Source organism: Salmo salar, chromosome ssa26 (assembly GCF_905237065.1).
Source record: "Salmo salar chromosome ssa26, Ssal_v3.1, whole genome shotgun sequence".
NCBI classification, from domain to species: Eukaryota; Metazoa; Chordata; class Actinopteri; order Salmoniformes; family Salmonidae; genus Salmo; species Salmo salar.
In genome coordinates, this window is record NC_059467.1 from 13494771 (window position 1) to 13517759 (window position 22989).

General features: G+C 42.8%; 2 protein-coding genes across 3 annotated transcripts; both read right to left on the reverse strand.

The window, feature by feature from the left end:
- Positions 1 to 4226: 4226 nt before the first annotated feature.
- LOC100286703 (dnaJ homolog subfamily A member 2) lies at positions 4227 to 9077 on the reverse strand. The gene is given in 10 exon segments (XM_014175546.2): positions 4227 to 5046; positions 5351 to 5478; positions 5596 to 5740; positions 6482 to 6570; positions 6573 to 6671; positions 6776 to 6909; positions 7090 to 7170; positions 7322 to 7548; positions 7708 to 7767; positions 8927 to 9077. Coding segments are annotated over 10 exon segments (1227 nt in total). The 5' UTR covers positions 9005 to 9077; the 3' UTR covers positions 4227 to 4860.
- A 1280-nt stretch (positions 9078 to 10357) lies between these two features.
- LOC106587293 (neuropilin and tolloid-like protein 2) lies at positions 10358 to 22498 on the reverse strand. 2 transcript variants are annotated; one of them, XM_014175544.2, is made up of 9 exons: positions 22083 to 22495; positions 19573 to 19629; positions 19286 to 19432; positions 17414 to 17662; positions 17050 to 17097; positions 16557 to 16684; positions 15658 to 15886; positions 12085 to 12198; positions 10358 to 11955 (listed from the first exon to the last, which is right to left on the reverse strand). In XM_014175544.2, the coding sequence occupies exons 1-9, from the start codon at positions 22090 to 22092 to the stop codon at positions 11291 to 11293; spliced, it is 1647 nt and encodes a 548-aa protein (XP_014031019.1). In that variant the 5' UTR covers positions 22093 to 22495; the 3' UTR covers positions 10358 to 11290. The 2 variants fall into 2 exon arrangements, with proteins under 2 accessions (XP_014031019.1, XP_014031020.1); XM_014175545.2 differs by lacking the exon at positions 17414 to 17662 and having other exon boundaries at positions 22083 to 22498.
- Positions 22499 to 22989: the final 491 nt, after the last annotated feature.

The following is a 22989-nucleotide window of genomic DNA, read 5'->3' on the forward strand; positions in this document are numbered from 1 at the left end:
GAGTATGGCTTGACGGTACACTGTCCTTCTCTCAGCACATATCAACGCTGCAGGATAAAGTTAAATCTAGACTTGGTTTCCTCTATCATAATCGCTCATCTTTCACCCCAGCTGCCAAACTAACCCTGATTCAGATGACCATCCTGCCCATGCTAGATAACGGAAAGACCGGTAAAGGTGCTTTTAAGAGGCTAGTAGTTCTTTACCATTCTGCCATCAGATTTGCCGCCAATGCTCCTTATAGGACACAGCACTGCACTCTATACTCCTCTGTAAACTGGTCATCTCTGTATACCTGACGCAAGACCCACTGGTTGATATTCATAAAACCCTCTTAGGCCTCACTCCTCCCGACTGAGAAATCTACTGCAGCCCTTATCCTCCACATACAACACCCGTTCTGCCAGTCACATTCTGTTAAAGGTCCCCAAAGCACACACATCCCTGGGTCGCTCCTCCAGCTAGTGACTGGAACGAGCTGCAACAAACACTCAAACTGGACAGTTTTATCTCCATGTCTTCATTCAAAGTCTCAATCATGGACACTCTTACTGACAGTTGTGGCTGCTTTGCGTGATGTATTGTCTTCTACCTTCTTACCTGTTGTCTGTGCCCAATAATGTTTGTACCATGTTTTGTGCTGCTACCATGTTGTGTTGCTGCCTTGCTATGCTGTTGTTTAGGTCTCTCTTTATGTAGTATTGTCTCTTGTCCTATATATATATATATATATATATATATATATATTTTATTTTTTTTTAAATCCCGGCCCGTCCCTGCAGGAGGAATTTTGGTAGGCCGTCATTGTAAATAAGAATTTGTTCTTAACTGACTTGCCTAGTTAACGGTAAAAAAATAATTACTTGATATTTGGCTATATGAACAAATATAATGGTCTTGCAAACAGTGCTTGACTTGGGCAAGAGCTCACCAGGGCTGAGTACCGGCACTTCAAATGTTCTACTGCTTGAGCTCCTGTTCCTCTTTTATAGAATATTAACTCTAAGGTATTGTGGCGCTCCTGCATCTAATATAAACAGTACCGGCACCTATATCTTTCCAAGTCGAGCACTGCTTAAAAATATAAAAAGCCCAACTTATTGTGCCTGAATTTCTCACTTTTTGAAAACATCTGCCGGATGAAACTGCTGGGTGATAATGAATTGTCTGATCCTAGGACAAATGCTTAATACAATTCAAACGGAAGTTACGAATGTAACTATGGTTCTACGAATACCTGCAAGACCTTCAGTATGGTGGAAAGTATGGATTATATCCCTCGTGCTCCGCACAGATCGAGTAATAAAGTCACGCCGGTGATGTGACAGCTTGGGAGGACGTGCCCCTCGGTACAAATATAACCGTATGTCGGAACACACACTGAGTATCTTCTGCCCAAAAGATTAAGTGACATGTAAGTACTGATGGTCTTCCAGGTATTCGTAGAACCATAGTTACATTCGTAACTTCCATTCTACTTCATACCTTTCAGACTGTCAATACAGTACCAACAAGGTCACGAGGAATAGACTACTAACCTCTAATGCACCAGTGCCACTAGAAGAATGGCAGAGCCCATGGTGTGGCAAGATGCAACGTTGACCTTGTCAAATCTAGAACGTGCAGGGCTGACGACCAGGTAGCAGCTGCACATATCTCATTCAGGGGGATGCCTCTCAGCACAGCCCAGGATGTGGCAACACTTCTGGTCAAATAACATTACACACCTTCTGGGACAGGTAGGCCTGAGTGATGACATCCACAACCCAGTGTGAAAGCCTCTGCTTGGACAATGCTAGGTCTTTCCCACCAATGCACAGAAACAGCTGGTCTGACTTCCTGTAGTTCTCTGAGGCTTGCATATAGCATTTGAGGGAATGGACTGGACACAGGAGATTTGCTCGCTCCTCTGCATTCTGGAAAGGATGGGGCAGTAGGCCTGCATTTCGATTGTCTCGATGGATGTGATAAACCCTTAGGCAAAAAGTCTGGATTTGACCATAAGGTCACGTCTAGGTCGTCTGCCTTAGAGAGAGCGTGGAGCTCACTCACACATTTTACTAATGAAATAACTAAGAGAAAAGCAGTTTTCAGAGATAAAATGGTTTATGTCCGGCTCCTTCGTATGCTCGAAATGAGATTCCGTCTGATAATAGCAGGACCGCAGTCGATCAGTAGAGGGTTGGGCTCTTCAGAGCATGAAAGACCCTGTGCAGCAGTGCTAAGATTGGGGGGGGGGGTTGGAGGGAAAGTATAGAGTAGCCTTAGCCCACAGATGGCCTAATGTTCAGGGGACTCTGCCAGAGAGAACCAGTGGGAGCATTGGGATGTTTTCTCTCTGAGGCAAACAGGTCCACATGTGCCGTTCCAAACCGCTGCCATATGTTCACTACTTGTGGGTGAAGTCTCCATTCCCCCGGGGGCAGTTTCTGTCACGACAAGAAGTCTGCCTCCTTGTTCACCTTGCCTGGGACATGAATGGCTCGTAAGGATGCCAGATGTGGTAGGGCCCATATCAAGAGTTGTTGGGCCACCTGTAGGGGCCGTACAGACCTCGTTCCCCCTTGATGGTTGATGTGGAACACTGTCTAAGTAGTCCGATCGTATCAGGACATGTTTGAGAACCGGCAGAAAGTGATTGAGGGATAGGTAAACTACCATGTTCTAGCATGTTAATGTGCTCTTTCCTCCAGTAGGGGCACGACTCTCCTCGTACAGACCTGTGTTACCACACTGCTCCCCAGCCTGTTAGCGAAGTGTCGGTCATCAATACCTCTCGCCTTGCCGGAATTGATCCGAGATGGTCACCTGTAGTCAGGTAGGTTCTCCTCCATGGCCACAGAGTAGAGTAGCACGCACGAAGTTGCTGAACATTGGTGGGAACAGGAACACGCTGTCGATCCAGAGTATCCCATCATGCTCAATGGGTGACGTGTCTGGTGAGTATGTAGGCCATGGAACAACTGGGACATCTTCAGCTTCCAGGAATTGTGTACAGATCCTTGCGACAGGGGGCTGTGCATTATGCTTTAACATGAGGTGATGGTGGCGGCTGAATGGCACGACAATGTGCCTCAGGATCTCGTCACGGTGTGCATTCAAAATCGATAAAATACAATTGTGTTCATTGTCCATAGCTTATGCCTGCCCATAGCATAACCCTACCGCCACCATGGGGAACTGTTCACAACGTTGACATCAGCAAACCGCTCGCCCACACAACGCCAAACACGCTGTCTGCCAGGTACATTTGAAACAGTGATTAATCCGCAAAGAGCACACTCCAGCAGCCATCGAAGGTGAGCATTTGCCCATTGGAGTTTGGTTACGACCCCAAACTGCAGTCAGGTCGAGTACACAGATGAGCTTCGCTGAGACGGTTTGAGTTTGTGCAGAAATTTCTTCAGTTGTGCAAATCCAGTTTCATCAACCGTCGGGTGGCTGGCCTCAAACAATCCCGTGGGTGAAAAAGCCAGATGTGGAGGACCTGGGCTGGTGTGGTTACGTGGTCTACGGTTGGACATACTGCCAAATTCTCTAAAATGACATTGGAGGTGGCTTATGGTAGAGAAATTAACATTAAATTCTCTGGCAATAGCTCTGGTGGTTTAATCATCTTCTTGGAAATACCACACTTGTCAGGTGGATGGCTTCTCAGCGAAGGAGAAATGCTCACTGGCAGTGAAGTAAAAAAATTGTCGATAAAAGCTTTTTGTGCACATGGGGAAATTCTGTGATCTTTTAATTTCAGTTCATGAAACCAACACTTGACATTTTGCATTTATATTTTAGTTCAGTGTAATTACACATGACACCTAGGCTGCATTTACACAGGCTAGAGCCAACCTGATTGGTCAAAAGACCAATTAGTAGAAGGGCTGCCTGTGTAAACGGAGCTCTAGTACAGTGTTTCCTAACACCAGTCCTTGAGTACCCACAACAGCACACATTGTAGCCACAGACAAGAACACCTAATCAAGCCCTCAATGAGCTGAATCAGCCAAGTTTGTCCAGGGCAATAAACATGTGTGCTGTTGGGGGTACTCAGACTGGAGTTGGTAAACACAAATAACCAGCTCATCAAGCTTTGATTATTTTGGCCAGTAGAGGCCTCCCATCAACATTCATGACAAAGGACTGAGGGGGTAACTAAGAAATATTCCTGACGGATGTAAATCATTCCCCAGACAAGCACAAGACAGAATCACAGACATCAAGTACTGCTGTTTGAGATTTGAAGAACGTTTATTTAACAACTTAATAAACCTTGTTTCACAGAAGTTATGCTGCTTTTAAATTGTATTTTTCCTCCAGCTTCTCTCATTAGATTGGATGTTTAATCAGTGCAGGAACCTATGCGGTCTTAACATGCACCAGGGTTGAGGACAGATACAGGTGTTTTTTCTATTTGTATCACACCACTGTATTAGCGTAGCTGATATAAAGCTCACCGACAATCACTTTCATATTATACACAATGTTGTCATGTTTGAATTTTTTATATATATATATAGAAAGGAAAACAAAAGTAAAAACCTACAAAAAGAAAAATCAAGCGGTAAAAATCAAGCACAGATACATACAAACCTAAAAATGTGATGTTTGTGTCCTGGGTCCTTTCAGGATCTCCCTTCCCTAACTCACACCTCACAGTCCAGAGGTGGAGGCCAAAACTGCATTTTATGGTTAGTTTAAATTAATTATTGTAAATACTATGAAAAAAATGCAAGTTACACACCAAGCAAAGGAGAAATGACCTTTTTCCATCTTATCTGGCATTGCCACAAGGAAAGTGAGGGACGTGTGATCGGGATGGGAAGACGGGGGGTGCAACACATACATTTTCCCCTGAGCCAGATGCTACTGGTGGGCACACTGCACTCCAGGGCCGTGGTGGCCTCCTTCATCGTCTGAGCTGTCGTTGTAGGCCTCACGTCGTCCTCCAGACGAGCCCTGGCTGACGTCGTAGTCCTGCAGGTCCACCTCCTCCGCGTCCCCAGACACTATGGGAGCCTCGGCACGTGTTGGCAGCAAGTCCTCCAGCTCCTGGGGTTAACAGAGGGACACAGTTTTTCAAATGTTCTGTCTAGTTAGCAAAGCCCCCTATTCAGCATGCAGATATCACAACAAAGCCCTTATTATAAAAACCTAACACTTGTGTGGTACCTCAGCTCTTAAATACCATTATCATCAAACAATGCTCAACATAAGCAGTATGGTCTGGGTCAAAATCCTAATCTCGTTATGAATGATCAAATTGTGTCATTCAATCCCATATTAGAACAGGTACCGTAATGTTCAAGCCTGTGACAGAAACAAGAAAGGCTTTTCATAGTCCATCATGACTTACATTGAGTTTATCGGGGCTGATCCAGTTGTTGTCTGGGAACTGCACATCAAATTTAATATACAGGTCTCCTTTTTCAAATGGATTACGGTACTGTGGCATCCCCTCGCCTCGCACAACTCTGACCGAGCCTGTAAAATAAACATTGCATTATAGAAACATTACTTTCACATACTGCATTTATTAATATTGACATGCTGTGGTCTCACCTACGATATGTAAAACCAGTACAAAGATCAAATTCTTACCTGGCTCAATGACTTTGCCAGCAGCGTACTTGACTACAATCTGTCTGCCGTCTAAGTGTTTCAACGTAAACTGGAATCCACAAAGTGCTTCAACAAGGCCAATCTTATGGGTCATGTGCAGGTCATGGGCCTCTCTTTTGTATGTCTGTTGGCATGAGAAAACAGGCAGTGTCAATATAGTAATAGAGGTGGTTTTTGGCCAATTTAAAATGACAAACATTTGCTGGAAATGTAACAAATTATACCACAGGACTAACCGATACTGTTGGCAAATAAAGATAATAGCCCCAGGAAGCTGTGCATATACACCCTGTCAGAGTATTGTCTCCCCTCCCCATTGACTCCCCTGTACAGGCCTATTCTCCACATGAGAGGCTGGTGCCATCAACATGTGTCTGTTCTCCCATCTTCAGAGGAGTGAGTGAGGCTGGAGGTGACACAATGGAGTGGAAATGCTAGGACTCCAGGATTAGGAACGATGTGCCACTCGTGACTATAATTAATACCAAGTTATGCCAGACATGCAGGGGGCTCAGAGGGTGGGAGGCCAGTACTGGAAACTGGATTACAGCATGTTCACATTGGCCTAGCAGCATTGTGCTGTCACTGCAATCTGCTCCCAAAAGATCCCAGTCAAGAGTGCTGGAGGACCCAACTCAGCCAGCTGGCTGCTTTTGGTCAACCAGCTACCATTCAACATTATCCATCTATACTAGTCAAGTCCTCATAGAAATGAGACATATTAGCTGAGTAATAACAAGTTTACACATTAATGTTGCACCTTCACTAATATGTTTCCACATTATAATATTGCCTTTAGTCAACAAGAGACGTAGTCTTAAGGAGTGGGGACCATGGCGTCCAGAGCACAGCAGTTAATATCTACCTCGTGCTCTTTCTCTTGCAGGACGAGGACAATGTCTCCTGGCTCAACCCCAGGTGCCTGGTCTGCCTCCCCCCCGAAGGTGATCTTCTGCCCATGCCTTTGTCGACATGGACCTCCAGGATTTTCACCTCCTTACTAACCTTCTTGCCCTCGCACTTTTTACAGCGGTCTTTCTCGTTGATGACCTCACCTATGGGTATAACCATAGAAGTTCAGGAGTCTGAGGGGGCAAAGCCTTTTCATGCGTCTCTGGGTACTACAAGTATATGGTTTCTAAACTGTACTGTTGCTTACCTTCTCCATTACAATCAGTACAAACGGACTGCATCTGTTGGACCATCCCAGGAGCCAACTGTCTGATCATGATGCGCATACCACGCCCCCTGCAGGCCACACACTTCTGAACTGCGCCAGTCTTCCCACCCTGGCTGTTGAGAAGAAGTTATAACTTTTTGTCTAACACCAACAAACCTACATGATCAACATGTATGATGCAATAATTGACAGGCAGATAAAGCAAGACCTGAACACTGCTTCATGTGGGCTAGAGAAGTAATTTGGAGAGAAAATTGATGCAGATACAAATGGAAGAATGTGGAAACACTTACCCATTACAAGTGCCACAAAGAACATTCTTGCTCAGCTGCAGTTTAGTTGTTTTTCCATTGTACAGGTCTTCAAGTGAAACTCTTAAAAAAACAATGACCATAATTGGAGACAGTAGCAAGGTCATAGAAACCACAGGCAGACAATGTACAGTCAGACAATGAATCAGAATATACAAAAATATTTGATTATCACTCAAGAGATCTGTGACACCAATCTATAGAGTAAGCTTACTTGAGTGGGTGAACCATGTCCTCTCCTCTTCGTCTACCACCATTTCGGCTGCGCCCTTGTCCGCCCATGAAGCCAAAAAGACCACCGCCGAAGATGTGTGAAAAGATGTCATCCATTCCCCCACCACCGCCGCCTCCTTCCCGCAGTCCCTGCTCCCCATAGCGATCATACAGCTCCTTCTTCTCTGGATTAGTCAACACTTCATACGCAAAACTGATCTCCTTGAACTGTTTGAAGGAGACAGGGGTACATTAAGTTCTGACATTTACTGATATTTGTTAACATTTCTGTAGCTACTCAGAAGTGTAAGGAATGACTGAACACTTTCCTCACATTACACAACATCTTATCCCTCCCCCCAAGAAATTGCGTTAAGAATTTAATACCTTGTCGCCAGCATTTGGGTTTTTATCGGGGTGATATTCCTTTGCTAGCTTCCGGTATGACTGAAAGAAAAGACAACACACACAGGTTCAAGGCACTGGTTTCGATTATTTATGCTAGCTACCATTAGCCAATGAGTTGTGTAACCACCGCCCTTTCCACGTTATCCCCGTAGTAGCCATCAGTGAAATATTGACAGGAATCTGACGTTCCTTTTTACCATAGTTAGCTGGCCTAAATTAGCTAAACAGTAAATTGCGCTTGAAACTGCGGAAGAAAGCTAGTTATTTTCTTGTAATGACTTAAGTTAGCTACTGGCTAAACAGTTACAATAATTACAAAATCAATATTAACCAGCGATCCATCAGAATTTCCCCAACAAAATCAACCCAAAAATCTCTGACCTGAAGATTTAGCCACAAAATGTAATTACTGTGAATTAAACTGTTAACACGTGAGTTAACGTCGTAGGTTAGCCGGCTAAATAACTCAACTAGCCAGCTAACTAGTTAGGCGGAACACACTACGTTAGCTAACATTAAAATAGCAAACCGGGGTAACCTTGATATTGTACCTTATCTATAGCAACCTGGTATGAGGCGACTCGGTTACGTCGTATCTGTTATCAGCAGACAGACGCACGAGAGTTAGCTAGCTAACGATACTAGCTAGCCATTGTCTTAACTAGTTAGCAACCACCAGTCTGGAAAAACGTAAACAAAACAACTGCTAATCCAATGCTATCAAACGCGTTGATACAGTAGTGGTTTAATATGTAACAATGTATTGTGTATTAGGCGGACTATAAACTAAAATACAGGCGATAGTGCTAACGTTCTCGCTACCAACCGCATGCTAACTTTTACAAAAATATATAACGTTACTCGAAAGCGTTCGTTATACGCGAGATGCCATCATTGAAACTGAACGCTAGCGCCAACAAGCGCAAAGTACTAACACCCAAATAATTTGCGCCTAAGACAGAGGTAATTATCTAAAACATTAAGGTAGATAAATGGTTGTACAATGTGTATCCTGTACTATCATTTTCTGATTGACGCTAACGTTAGTTGGCTAGGAACATAGCTAGTTTGACTAGCTAGCTAACTCTGACTAACGTTTCTAGGCCAGACTAGCATTAAGCCAGAATAACCTGTTTCTTCCAACAATTCAAACTCCACAGCACTTAGATTTAATTTGACTAGATACAATCAACGTTACCTTTTTCAACTCATTTTCAGTGGCAGTGGGGGACACCCCTAGGATGTCATATAATTTAGTATCGACAACGTTCGCCATGATGGAGCTAAGGGAAGGACCTTCTGTACGAGAAGTGAAAAGAGAAAGAAGAAGAGCCGGGCGAAAACGTCATACGTTGCGTCAACTTTAACCTTTCTCCTGGCTTTAAAAAAAGGGTGCATCTCAATTACAGATTGACGTCCTTATTTTCATCTCATCTATTTTCTCCTCTCTATTATACATGTGATATTGATTCAGGTATTTTACATTGCTCACCAGTTTAGTGATATTGTGTCTGTTTTTGTCATCTTATCACACATCAAGCTAATTCCCATCTAAGATGAAACCTTGACAAACTCACAAACACACATACAAGCTCGCACATGCACTTATACACACACAGTATTTGCACAGTCTGTATATTTCTGTATGTGCTTCAGGAGTAATTTGTCCTCTCTTGGTTGACACCGTCTACCATATCTTTACATCTAGGCCCAACAGAATCATATCATTGGGTCTATGTTGGTAGGAATATGAACTGTGTATCGTATCCATGAGGTGTTGTAATGGCTGGAACCTGGGACAAAAGGACACTTGAGTTCACATAACTTTGTGACTGATAATTTGAGTATTAGATTACTATGGGTCTATTTCAATTTAAGCAGATTGAGAATTACCAGGATCACAGCACCCTCTGTTGACCTCTGTCACTTCGTTCATAGAGTTCATAGATGGTTTTTGTGGCTTTCAGAGGGCTTCATTGTAGCTTCAGACCCCATTGGTACTAGTAGCCCTCTGTCTGTCCTCTGCCTTTTTAAGATGGATGAAGCCCTAAGCCCTCTCATATTGTCTAATGCAACATGACAGCAGAGATAGGGAGTTGGGATGTTGGTTGGTGGAGTGAGAATCGGCCTCAATGACTGATGTCTGTCTCCGTGTTTTGTGTGTCTCATCTGACTATTGTGTTGCAGTAAATTAAGTGAAATTACATTTAATTGACATTGATTACTACAGACACTAATGGACATAAGATCCTATACACTGCATGCTCCAGAGTTAATTGTGATTGAAGAGGGATCTTAAAATGACGGTTGCACAAAACATTTTTATTACATCGGTTCCATGTATAATATAATCATATAAATACATTTTTATATGACTGAGCAGAGTAATTTATGGTAATTAATTACAATAAACATAATATGAATTGGAGACTAATTTGAAATTCTTCTAAAATGGCTAAGAATACTATGTATTTGTACACATCAACAAAACAAAAACTTAACTTCAGGGTATTTTCATTATTTGCAATTCCTATGCTGTTTCATTAAGTTGTGGGGTTTTGGTATTTTTTTATTATTATGCAGAGCAACTGTCAGTGTTTACTTATGAAATGAAAGGCAGACACAGGTAGGTGAGTAAGGTCTCTTTTAATGAAACAATGAAATCCTACAACCAGTGATTGAAATAATAAATGGTGGCCCTGTCTGTCTGTCTGATGCAACAGGTTGTGCTTGTTTTAAATGTCAGCTCAGAAGACACAATCTGTGAAGTCCTTATTCCACCATTCAGGTATAACAACGTTTCTGAATTAAAAGTCGCTAACCTATTTAGGCTACTATTTCAGATCACTCTGAATTACCCTTTTAGCTCATCTATCTTGTCAAAAGTTCATGGAAACTCAACCCTGTACCAGGTGAGTTTGTGTGGGCATCCCAATCCCGTTATAGATTCCCCCTGTTTTATATCCTCTGGGTTCACCACTATAGTCCACATCTGAACTCAAAATCCCCAAATGGACCCAAGATGTTAAAAAGCACACATCTATTCATCTGTCTAGATATTATACATGAAAATCTGACACTTCTGAATGTATATTTACGGTGTTCTCTCGAGACATGGAATATTCATTGGGGCTCTGCAAGTGTGTGGATGTGTGTGTGTGTGGTAATCATAACCTGCATCAAATCATTGTCATCATATATGCACATTTTTATCAAATCAAACAATATCAAATGAATGGGTTAAAAGCCAAGCAACAACATGAAGCTTGATACTCTGGTTTTAATATGCAGTACATAGACGAAAATAAAGACGAAAATAAGTTATGAGAAGTATAATATATCTGTGCTTGACATGTGAATGAATGTAAATACAGCAAACAGTCTAAAATAATTTTCATCTTTGTCTCTGTTTCCCTGTGTGGCAGTGTCCAGTTCTTTTGAGCATACAGGGGAAAGGCTGAATCTGCATGCGAGAGTCTTCCCTATTAGACTGATCAAAAGAAGGAAAACAAAATAAATGAGTCAGGTTCCTCTAATTTTCTTCCCCCTCTCCTCTCTTCACCTAGAAGTCCATGGACATTGAGCGCTGCTGGGGGTCGATGATGCTGGTGTTATTGCGGCCCCCGTTGCGGGAGCTGAGGGTGCCGCAGCCTCCTGGTCCAGAACTTGGCCCGGCCGCTCCGCCGCGGACGTAGATCTCACAGGGGATCTCCTCCATGACGCGGTCTTCAATGACCTTCTCGGCGCAATCATGTGTCTGTTTGTAGCCGTAGCAGCTTTTCTTATAGGTACTGTTAAAGGTCTTCATGGGCGGGGGCTTGGAGAAGTCGTTGTGGTAGGAGAGCTCCATGGAGCTGAGGGTGGTGCGGCTCTGCTTCATGCTGCCCCCCGAGGCCTGCAAGCCACAATGGTGCTCGTGGACACAGCGCGACGTGGTGGAGGAGCGGCGCAACTTGTGGTAGCTCTCCAGCTCCTCTGATAGGTCGGCCAGGTCAGAGGAGATCTCCTTGTCACGGAGGGAGAAGAGCTCGTAGTGGGGAGGGTCAAAGACCTCCTGGAAGCCAGCCTTGTTGAAGACTGGCCGGCGAGCTACCAACTTCTTCCTGGGCTGCTTCATCTGGACCAGGATGGAGATGATGAGTAGGACTAGAACCACGCCTGAAGACACGCCGATCACCGTGCCGTGGGTATTAGTGATCTGATGGAACAGGCCATTGGATTTCTTCTCTGTTTATGAATGCGGGAAAAAAAACAGTAAGTCTACTATAATGGTTTGGTTGTCATAAGTCAATTTACCACGTGATAAAAGTACTAAATGGTTAAAGGTATCCCATAGGAAATTAAAGTTTCACTCACCCTTACAATGGTTCTCATCCCAGGGGTAGACACAGTTCTGTACCCCATTACACACCAAGGAGTTATTGATGCACATGTTGCTATGGCAAAAGAATGTGTTGCTATTGCATGGGGCTGAAACAAGAGACAAGGTAAAGTTATTAAAGATGAAAACTACTGCAATAAAATGCTAGATGTCTGCAACTTAATACCATACATCATCATTTACAGCTTGCATGACATGATTGGCAATTGAAATGGCTGCTTCTCCTAGCCACCGTGTAGAGTGGAAAACAGCGTATGGAGTGCAGTAAATCAATTTAGACGGCCATCACGAGGCACAGATGGCCAGGCGCGCTGAGACTCCAGACTAAACTAGCTCTTACAATGCGAGTCACGAGACAGCCAAGAAGGCTGGTAAATTGAACGTGGCTGCTGCGCCCAGGAGATGGATGTGCAAGGCTGGTTCTGTGGGTCCTAACAGGCTGCCCCCCGCCACACACTTACATCCCCTTTCCTCCTGCCACCCCGCTCCACTCATTCTCTATCAGAGATCTGAGCAGCTTGCCACCCCAAATCCCCGACCCCCCCCACATACACACCTATCAAACCCCATCAGACAGTACTACAGCAAGATAGACACTAGCCCCCACCAGGTCCCACTGCACCCCTGACACATACACAATGTTTAGGGCGCGTTGCCGAACACCAAACCATTCCCCTCCACTGCTGCGAGGCTAAGCGGTTCTGACAGCGGGATAAAGGGGTCCTAACACACCTTTCGTCTCCCGCTGAGTGCGTAGAGCTCCCCTGACTATGCGCTCACTTCCAAACCGATTAGACATCTCTCGCATTCAAAACGCTTGTTCTCTCTCTGGGTGTCAGCGCTGGTTCGTGTTCCCCATCTGTGGTTCTGAGAGAACCCAGAACCACAGAGATAATGAAAATGATGATGCACAGGACTACGCGTGTCAATGGTGTTCTGAGAAGGATAAGGACAAAAATATCCAAGGTGATGATGCGGGTAAAAGTGCCTTGACTGATTACTAAGCTGAATGTCTCTATGACGTCGGGACAACATGAATTTGAAAAGCAAGGCAATCATTATGAAATATGTGGTCTTGTTTAATGTGCGTCAGAATGTTTTAAGAGCTCTCTTACAAAACATGTCTGTTGAATTTAAAAAGGTAATTAAGTGTGGCAGTGATGGGAATATATATATTTTTTTAAATATCCAAAATGAATACAGCAATTAATATATCTCTGATTATTCAGGCATTTAATGAAAATAGTGTGGTGGAGGAACAACTGAAGAGTTTATTTCCAAAACGCTATAATCGACTAATTCTTTACGTGTTTTTTCATGATAAATTAATGGTTATGGGTACATAGTGTGTAAAATATTACTCTTCTCAGAATTTTTATTCATAGGTAAGTGTTTATTAAAATAGGTTTTGTTGCAAAACATATTTAACATATAAATGAAACCCATCATAAATCTAACCTCATGCTATGGTGTTTGGTTAGAGTTAGGCCTCGTTCCACAGGGCATCCTATTCCCTATATAGTGCACTACTTTTGACCAGAGCCCAAAATTCATATTACTATATTGATATACAGTACCAGTCAAAAGTTTGGGCACACCTACTCATTCCAGGGTTTTTCTACATTGTAGAATAATAGTGAAGACATCAAAATTATGAAATAACACATATGGAATCATGTAGCAACCAAAAAGGTGTTAAAGAAATCAAAATATATATTATATTTGAGATTCTTCAAAGTAGCCACCCTTTGCCTTGATTGCAGCCCAAATAAAACACTTCAGAGTACAAGTAACAGACACATCTCAACATAAACTGTTCAGAGGAGACTGCGTGAAATCAGGCTTTCATGGTTGAATTTCTGCAAAGAAACTACTACTAAAGGACACCAATAAGAAGAAGAGACTTGCTTGGGCTAAGAAACACGAGCAATGAACATTATACCGGTGGAAATCTGTACTTTGGTCTGATGAGTCCAAATGTGAGATTTTTGGTTGCAACTGCCGTATCTTTGTGAGACGCAGAGTAGGTTAACGGGTGATCTCCGCATGTGTGGTTCCCACCGTGAAGCATGGAGGTGGTGGTGTGATGATGATTCTATGGTGACACAGTCAGGGATTTATAGAGAATTCAATGCACACTTAACCAGCGAAACACCCTCCCATCTGGTTTGCACTTAGTGGGACTATCATTTGTTTTTCAACAGGACAATGACCCAAAACACACCTACAGGCTGTGTAAGGGCTATTTGACCAAGAAGGAGAGTGATGGAGTGCTGCATCAGATGAGCTGGCCTCCACAATCACCCGACCTCAACCCAATTGAGATGGTTTGGGATGAGTTGGACCACAGAGTGAAGGAAAAGCAGCCAACAAGTGCTCAGCATATGTGGGAACTCCTTCAATGCTGTTGGAAAAGCATTCCAGGTGAAGCTGGTTGAGAGAATGCCAAGAGTGTGCATAGCTGTCATCAAGGCAATGGGTGGCTACTAATATATTTTGATTTGTTTAACACTTTTTTGGTTACTACATGATTCCATATGTGTTATTTCATAATTTTGATGTCTTCACTATTATTATTTCTTTCAGAAGTTCTGTAGCCCTTCACACTCATACCCGTATACGGGTTGAGAATGGCAGATTTGGGCACTGATAAGCCTAAATCTGAACGCAGTGGCTGTACAGTAACATGCTATAAATAACTTCAGAGGTCAGGCTCTGCGCTTCACAGCGCTGTATGGGTTTTGACTGACAGCCGTTCTGAATTTGAGCACTGCACGTAACAATAAGTTTACCCCATCCTTCCCACTTAAATGGGCAATTTTTGCATTTTTTTTTGGTCTGAGTGAGGAAAATGCGATAAATTAAGACGACAATGTATTTTGAAAGATGAGATGTTGAGGATTAGAATAAATACTGCATTGATGACATACAAGCATGCCAAACACCTGCGAGTCCAAATGTGCACTTTACATTTCCATATCATAAAACTCATGGCATATACAGTGTCAACATTTATGTCCACTATATTTGTTAACAAATTATTCAGCTTTACCATTCATCAATGGAAGATAAATCCCATTTGTCCACTGTGAATGATGAACCATATTTATGGCCAATGTATTACACTTACCTGCATATCAATAACATTTTCTTTGAGGTACTCAGCAAAGGCCGGGGAAAAGAATTGGCTTTGCAATATCACTGCTTAGTATGCAACTTTAATTTTCCATTACTAAAATGAGAGTTGAATGTCAGTAAGTTATTTACTATTCGGAGGATGTAGATGTCGTCAATAAATAAAGAAGAATAATGGGCAGTTGGCCCCATTTATCTCTTCCAACCTTTCAGAAATCTGCTGTGAGTCTGGATAAAATACTGACCACTAAATCATGAGAATAATAAAAAAAGAAATAACGAGAAAAGAGGACCTGCCAATTGATAACGTACTCAGACTGATCGTAAATATTTCTCTCCATACTAACTCTTGGTTCAGATGGCCTACAATAACTGCAAGTAAGATTTTTTTATAAAATAAGGAGAACACTCACGGTCGACAAATGAGGTGAAGAGCATCTGGAAGCGGCTGAGTCGGCTCTTCTCGTCGGCCCACATCCTCACCACTCCCACCCCGTTGGTTAGCATGACGTCATTAGCCACGGTGCTGCAGAACTTGGCCTTTAGGTTTTCGATGGCACTGCTGCCGTCGTACACTGCCACAAAGTTCTTGTTGCACTCGTTGGAGTGCTCCATCTGGTATTCCAGGAACCGAATGTAAATCTACAGCCAGAAATCACCACGTTACAACACAGAACCATGGCTACTCTGCTGCCATTCAGAAAGAAATGAAACCCAAATTAAGGGAAAATTGAAGCATTTATAAAGGGATATTGGAACTGAAGGATAATACACTCATACTTGGCTAAGCCTATCCTGGTAGGCTTAGCCTAATTGTACAGCACACTACCACTGGGAATCATTGACCTCAGATGAAGAGTTATAGAACTAAATCTTTTGAGCACAAGATTGATGCTTTGCACCCACAGGGTAGGCTCTAATCGTAACATTTTGTCAATACCTAAACGGTCGCTGTATCGTTCTAGAGAGCACATTGTGAATTCAGCCCGGAACAATCCAGCCTCTTCAGCACATTTGAACTCGTAAGACTGCAGACATCAAGTGACTGCTTTTAGCTACGTTCCCAGTACTGCTGATTCTGTTTTTCTGCATCATTGGCCTAATACCTGCTGCCCTGGTTAGGCTACTGCTAGTTTGATATACCCTTCATTGTTTCCACAGCAGAGAGAGGGTCAGGGGACTGGCGTGTCTTACTCCCAGTCTCCTGTGTTCTAATCAATGGGTGTGTTTTCAGTGGCTGGCCCTCTGCAGTGAGTGACGTGATGACCCATTTAGCCACTGGAGAGAAGGAGCGGGGGAACAAGATGTTCACCTTGGACTGAGGAGGAGCGCGGATGGTCCAGATACAGTCCAGAGCGTCACCAGTCTTAATCTTATCCTCCTCTTCTACCTGACTGGAGCGGATAACACCATCATAGCCACCAATCTCAAACTGACAATCTGAGGGGAGAGAAAGGTAGAGGACAGGGCGAAAACAGGAGAGGGGGGGTTTATATATGTGTGTTATATATATATGTATGTGTGTGTGTATATATATATATATACACACACACACACACACATACATACAAGAGAAGGATTGCAGAAGAAGGAAAGGTGAGCATAAGGGAAGAGATAGAAAAACAGGAACAAAGTAACGAGAGATGTTATAGAGAAAGAAAGAGAGAATGTGAGAGAGAGGGAAAAAAAAGAGGTGTCTGTGTGTGAGAGAGCATGTGTCAGTGAAAGATAGCACCCAGTAAGCTTTAGAGCACAGAGCTCTTCAAATCGGATCGGACAAACCGGTGAAATATTGAAGAGCTTACCTGGAATCGGGTTTAACAGTCCACCCACGTGCAGATGAAAATCTGGGTCTGAAATTATAAATAGGAAAGCACATGAGTCTCGATCCACTGAGCTGGAATTCATGAGTAAAGAAAAGTGATCTGATCTCATTAAAAAAAGGAAGCCAGATAAACTGGGGAAGGCCATTGGGAGCAAATATCTGTGGCCCGATGTGAGACGCTGACTTCAGTGTCCTAGTGTATAAAATTGGATGGTAACAAACAAGTTAAATGAGGCCCTTTACAGTGAATCTGTGGCTGTGCTGCTGTCCTCATTATCCACACCTATGACTGTGTATGTAATGAGGACATGCCCAGTAGGCTAGCTCTAACTGAGAACGTGTACCTGCTATAAAGGTGTATTTGATACGGAACCCAACACCCTCCAGCTCCTCGTCGCTGCTGAACTTGATCCACATGAAGCGGCCCGTGGAGGTGACCAGGCCTGGGTTCTTCGACCCACAGAAGCGGTCGATGATCGGTGAGAAGCCGAACGGACCATCCCGTACCTCGATGTGATCAAAGCGGCACTCAAAGGAGGGCTCCATGTAGTAGTTCTTATCAAAGGCCAACTGGATTCTTTGACGAGGGAGAGCTGGAGGAGGTGAGAGAGGAGGTGGAGGGGTGTGTTGGGTTTTTTCCAAAAGGCTTTGCTCCATGGACTGCGTTTACCTGTACAGCAGAGTCTCAGTCTGCACAGAAACTTGTTTATAAAAAAAAAAAAAAAAATGGTAACAGCTAAACTCCTGTTTTCTACTCATATGCGCAACCAGTTTATGGATGCCTGCATAAACACACAAAGGTATCCATGCTTAGTGCTCGATTCAATCCATATTGCCGAATTCAGCGCTATAAAAGTTGTTTTTATTTTTATTGAGCCGGCATATGTAGCGTTTACCATGAACGCAGTCTCCACGAACGCGGGAACATTGCCTTTACATTTCAATTGCGCTGAACTTCGGTGATACGGATTGAATTGAGCCCTTACACTAATGCACATGTGCTGATGCATACACACATGACTTGGCATGACATGTCAGCATGTTTCCTTGCAGGTTCTGAACGAAAACACAAAACTTGTGACTGGCTCAAGTAGCCTCCCAGAATCAACACGACTACCAGTTGCACACACTAATTTTTTAAAAGCCAGCTATTTCCTGTCTTCATAGATGAATTACATATGAATCAGACTACCTGCTATGATAAAATGGCAAACGGTAGAAACGTTTAGAAGAGCGGGTAATGCCTTTGAACTGAAACATTTAAATGATGTCACAGCTCAGACACACACCTAAAGACAAATCGTGTCACTAGCTCACCCACACAAATAATGTCACAGCTCACACACCAAAACAAATTAGCTGTACTTTGAAGGAATGTGGGAAGCAATAATGTCACCATTTTAAAACAGGAATACATGGGGAAGCCTACCATACAGATTCAGCCAAACTGGCACTGGTGTTATCACAACACTAAATCACATGTATATTTCCCCTGGTAAGGATTAGAAACAAGAGCGCTCAGTTCAAAGTAGCTACATACATACCAAATATAGTGTTTCATAGCCTAGCTTGATAACTCAATACACAACAACACACTGAAACAATCAAATAAATACACAATCGCTAACCAAGAGTCACATCATCTGAGAGTCAAAAAGTCCCTGGAATGCGTTCAACAAGCCATAAATTGTGAAACATAAACCAGGTTGACTGACACTTCTCATCAGTATTGAGTGTCTCATCCTCCTAAGACCTTTGGAGATGAGCGATGCAATTCATTACCGGGTTTGAGTTATGATGATCTGGGAAATTGGCCTTGTTTCGCCCTGCTCATTGTATATGCACATTGATCATTTGGATTGTCAACGCCGTTTTGTCAAGGTAGGTTCTATGGCTATGCTAGTTGATGTTTCCACAGGGGGAGCCCTTGAGCTTCACCAAGTCTTCCATTTTTCTCCGACTGATGAAATCACACTATCAGTTCCTGCAGCCTACTTTGTCTTGGTTGAGTTTTATCACAAATATATAGGTTTTGGACTTTTGGATGAAATGACTCTGATGTAGGTGTATATAGTGACTGAAATGCTGTCAAAATAGCAACAAACCAATAAGCACCTATTATCTACATTCTAAGGCACTGCTGAGGCCATTTGTGTGTGTGTGTGTGTGTGTGTGTGTGTGTGTGTGTGTGAGAGAGGGCAGAAACAGAAATGTACCTTCCAAGATGTAAACACACTCCTTGTTAGGGGGATATGTGTTGGGGTAGCTGGGGGACGTGAAGACTCCCCCGTTGATGTTGCGGACCCAGATGCCACATTCGTTAAGATTCTGAGGTGGACTGCCTTCATTCTGAGAAATGGACTCTGAGAAAAGACAGTGAGAAGAATCAAGCCCATGTTTGAATTGGGATATGTATGGGATTCGATCAATTTCTTGTGATTCTGCCACTGTAAACGTTATGTGCTACAACGTGGCCAATTATTCCCCCAAACAGGAGACGCACCTTTAGTTCTCTGTGCCAGGGCAAATCCCTCTTCTATCAGAATAAGGAGTACCCAGGCTGCAATAGAAAAACATGAAATGTCAATGATTTGCACCGTTATTTTTCATAAAATAACCAGGTAAAAACAATTTAATCAGTGTTGAAATAATAGGCATTCTAACACAGTAGCTCACACATCCCTTATTGAAAAGCAATTATGTGAAGCTTGAAATCTGCTAGTTAAGATAGGACATCGTCATAACCAGTTTAAATGAGAAACATGCCTTCTTTTCTGTTGGGTGAGATAATTCTAAACCTTTTTTGTTGTTACTAAATGGTGTATGTGTGATTGGAACAGCTGTGATGCAGGAGCTAGACCGGGCATCATTAAGAACTATAGCCCTACTTATATCCATAATAACTTAACATAACAGTGCACACACACACACACACACACACACACACACACAGTGAAAGAGCCAATGATCTACGACATTGACAGTAACATACACTAAAGATGCATCTTGCAATTCATGAACACCAAGTGTGTAGGATGTGGAACAATACAGAATATTGATCCTTGGGTCTTGTAGATGTATCCCTACCATTTTATTTCGTAGGTTGTGCCATTGAGAGCTTATCTAAAAAGCATCTTATCGGACCCAAGACCTATCACAACCTAAAGCCTGAAGCCGAATTCAGATCGATGCCTAAAGAGCCATCTCCTCCATTCACAGATAAATAAAGATGGTTGAATGTTTTATCATATCGTCCTCTGATGGTGTATCAGGGAGCACTCATTGGTAGGCCCACATCATCAGGCCTATCGGAGCATCGCCAACCCTCCAGCCTCCTGAATGAAGACAGCACCAGAACAAATAGGATAAGGCTCACAGGCGTGATGCCATAATGAGAGACAGGCATCAGGGAGGCAGCAGCAACAGCACTGCATTGTGTATAATATCAGTGCTAAAACTGCTCGCCGTACCCCTGTGCACATTTCAGCCCACAACACTACTGTCTTCTCCAGATAAGCCGATGTAGGTTTACCCCCAATGGATTTTAATAGACTGCGCTGCTTATATCACATTAAACCGTGAGCGGGAGCCTGACAGATGCATAATGAAACATGGATTGACTATAGCCACCCAGGCTTGCAAAAAGAAAATCAGACCGCATGTTCTCTACTATAGAGAATTTAAAACACATCCATTCGCACATACACAGCCTCTCTCTTCCCGGCCTTGATACGCTGAAGGCCAAACTGCACACACACACACACGTTTCCATGCATGGCCTGACTATAAGGCTATTCACATAGATTTGCCCTTTCTGGATACTACTCCACTATGGGGGACCACTGAAAGACTAACTACCTCTTAAAAGCAGTCTATGGCAGGAATTCATTGTAGAACACATTGGTTCAAACAGCTTTGAATGGACCTGAAAGTCTGATTTTAAAAGGTTGAATGCCTTTACAAGATAGCCTGCACTACGAGAAGAACATGAGTGGGAGAGCGTGTAAAATACAAATGAATGGCCTACCATTGCTTGGTTAAATGAACTCAAAAAGCATAGATATGTCCCCTTTGGATGTTGGCTGATGCATTCTGATTCTGCAATTATATTACAAAATAAAACATAGGGCTATTAGAACGCTACAGTAACTTGTTGATAATACGTAAACGACTAGACTTCGTGCCCTTCGTGACTGAAGTGAACTCAACATGAGGTTCTCGCCCTCGGTTATAAGTTTCAATGTAGTTTACAAGCTAGGTGTGTTAAACAATACTTGACAGTCCCTTTAATAATAGGCCTACAGTACAGTACAAAACACAATGATTTCACAGCATAATATCGTGGCTTAAAATGAGCTGCAAACGGCAGCTGTGGTCTTGTCCCAAATGTTGCGCGAATCAGCAGGAGCTGTCTCAAGGTTTGACAAACACCGCTCTAGCTCCGTCACCTTTTACCATAGATGCAGAAGTGTTACAATAGTGGATTGAGACGCAACCAATGCAAAAAAAAGTTGAAATTGACGAATTGTTCTTTACAATTTGGATTTTCATTATGCTAATTAGAGTTCCGCAGTGACGCGGACATCGACCTTAGGTGTTAATAGAAAAGTAATCTGAAATGGAATGCATTCTTCCATATTGTGTAGCCTTGTGTAAATATCACATTTTATAAGATAGGTTATTGGCACGTTTCAAATATGACCCCTTGCAGTAAAAATAAATACATGTAATAGAAAAGCTAATAGAATATATATAACTGAATAGAAGTAAACCTGCTGATGGCGATGCCATTCAGGGATTTAGGCTTCTTGCAAACATGAAGAACACAATACAACAACTTGGCGCAAGAGAAAATACAACGGGGTACATTTGGTAAGGATGAGTTTCGCCTATTTTGCAGAAGAATAAGGGATGAATTACATCACAGCCGATACGAGTGATTATTAACCTTCTGTATAATATCACTGGTTCTTAATACGATCCAAAAGTACTCGGATGCTCTGTAAAACTGACCTATGTGCATTTCCTCTCCCTGTGTGGTGGTGCCAAATACGTTCTCCTTCTTAAGCTTTGGGGAGTTACACGCTTTATTTTCCCATTTTATGGTTCCAAGGCAATGAGTCGCTGTTTATACAATCCAACTTTTCATTGATCGCCTTAATTCCATAGTCAGAAAGACAACCAACCATCCACTCCGAATTTCCTCTGAGGAAAACAAGCGCTTCTTCTTCAACCACTGCCGATAAGTATTAGATACAACGTTAATTCCATCTAGACAGGTGTCTTGTAGTTCCAAATGCAACATATGCTATTATTAAAGTAGGTTGTATTGTCCAGTGAGGTTGAGCAGAAGTATCCGAGAGACGCGCACAGAGTGGTCTGTGGCTGAACTGAAGTAATGGCACCAAACAAGGCTCATTTAAGCTCTGGGCGATGTATGCGTGAATGAGCTGCTTGTACGCATGCACCCATTCACCGAGCGTAAAATCGGCTGCGCTTCTCCCTGCGTACAAGTATCTTCTCTGCTCGTGTTGCATTGAAGGATTTATATTGGTAAAATTGAGCAGAGCCATTTATGATATAATACAAAACGAACCGAGCAAGTTACAAAAAAATTACGGAAATGTTGACAGCATTTAATCAGGGTACTCTCTACTCAGTAAGTTGTTGCCAAGAGACATCAGACAGTAAAACATCAACTGCTATTTAAATGTAAACCATTTTATTAGACTATCATTTTACCATAAGTGCCAGATTGCAATACATTATGCTGCATGAGCTAAAAATAAATCAAAACCGTAGGCTACGCCAAGTTGTCACTTCCAATCGTTTCTTTAGTCATCAGCTCACTAGGAGAATTTACTTTTTCGGATGGACGTGCCAGTCTATGAGATGGGAAGGCAATAGTGAGATGGAAATG

Coding starts and splice junctions, on each gene's coding strand:
- LOC106587293 (XM_014175544.2), bottom strand. Junction 19,433..19,572: donor CCTGGCACAGAGAACTAAAG/GTGCGTCTCCTG, acceptor GTCTTTTCTCAG/AGTCCATTTCTCAGAATGAA. Junction 16,685..17,049: donor ACTGTTAAACCCGATTCCAG/GTAAGCTCTTCA, acceptor CTCTCCCCTCAG/ATTGTCAGTTTGAGATTGGT.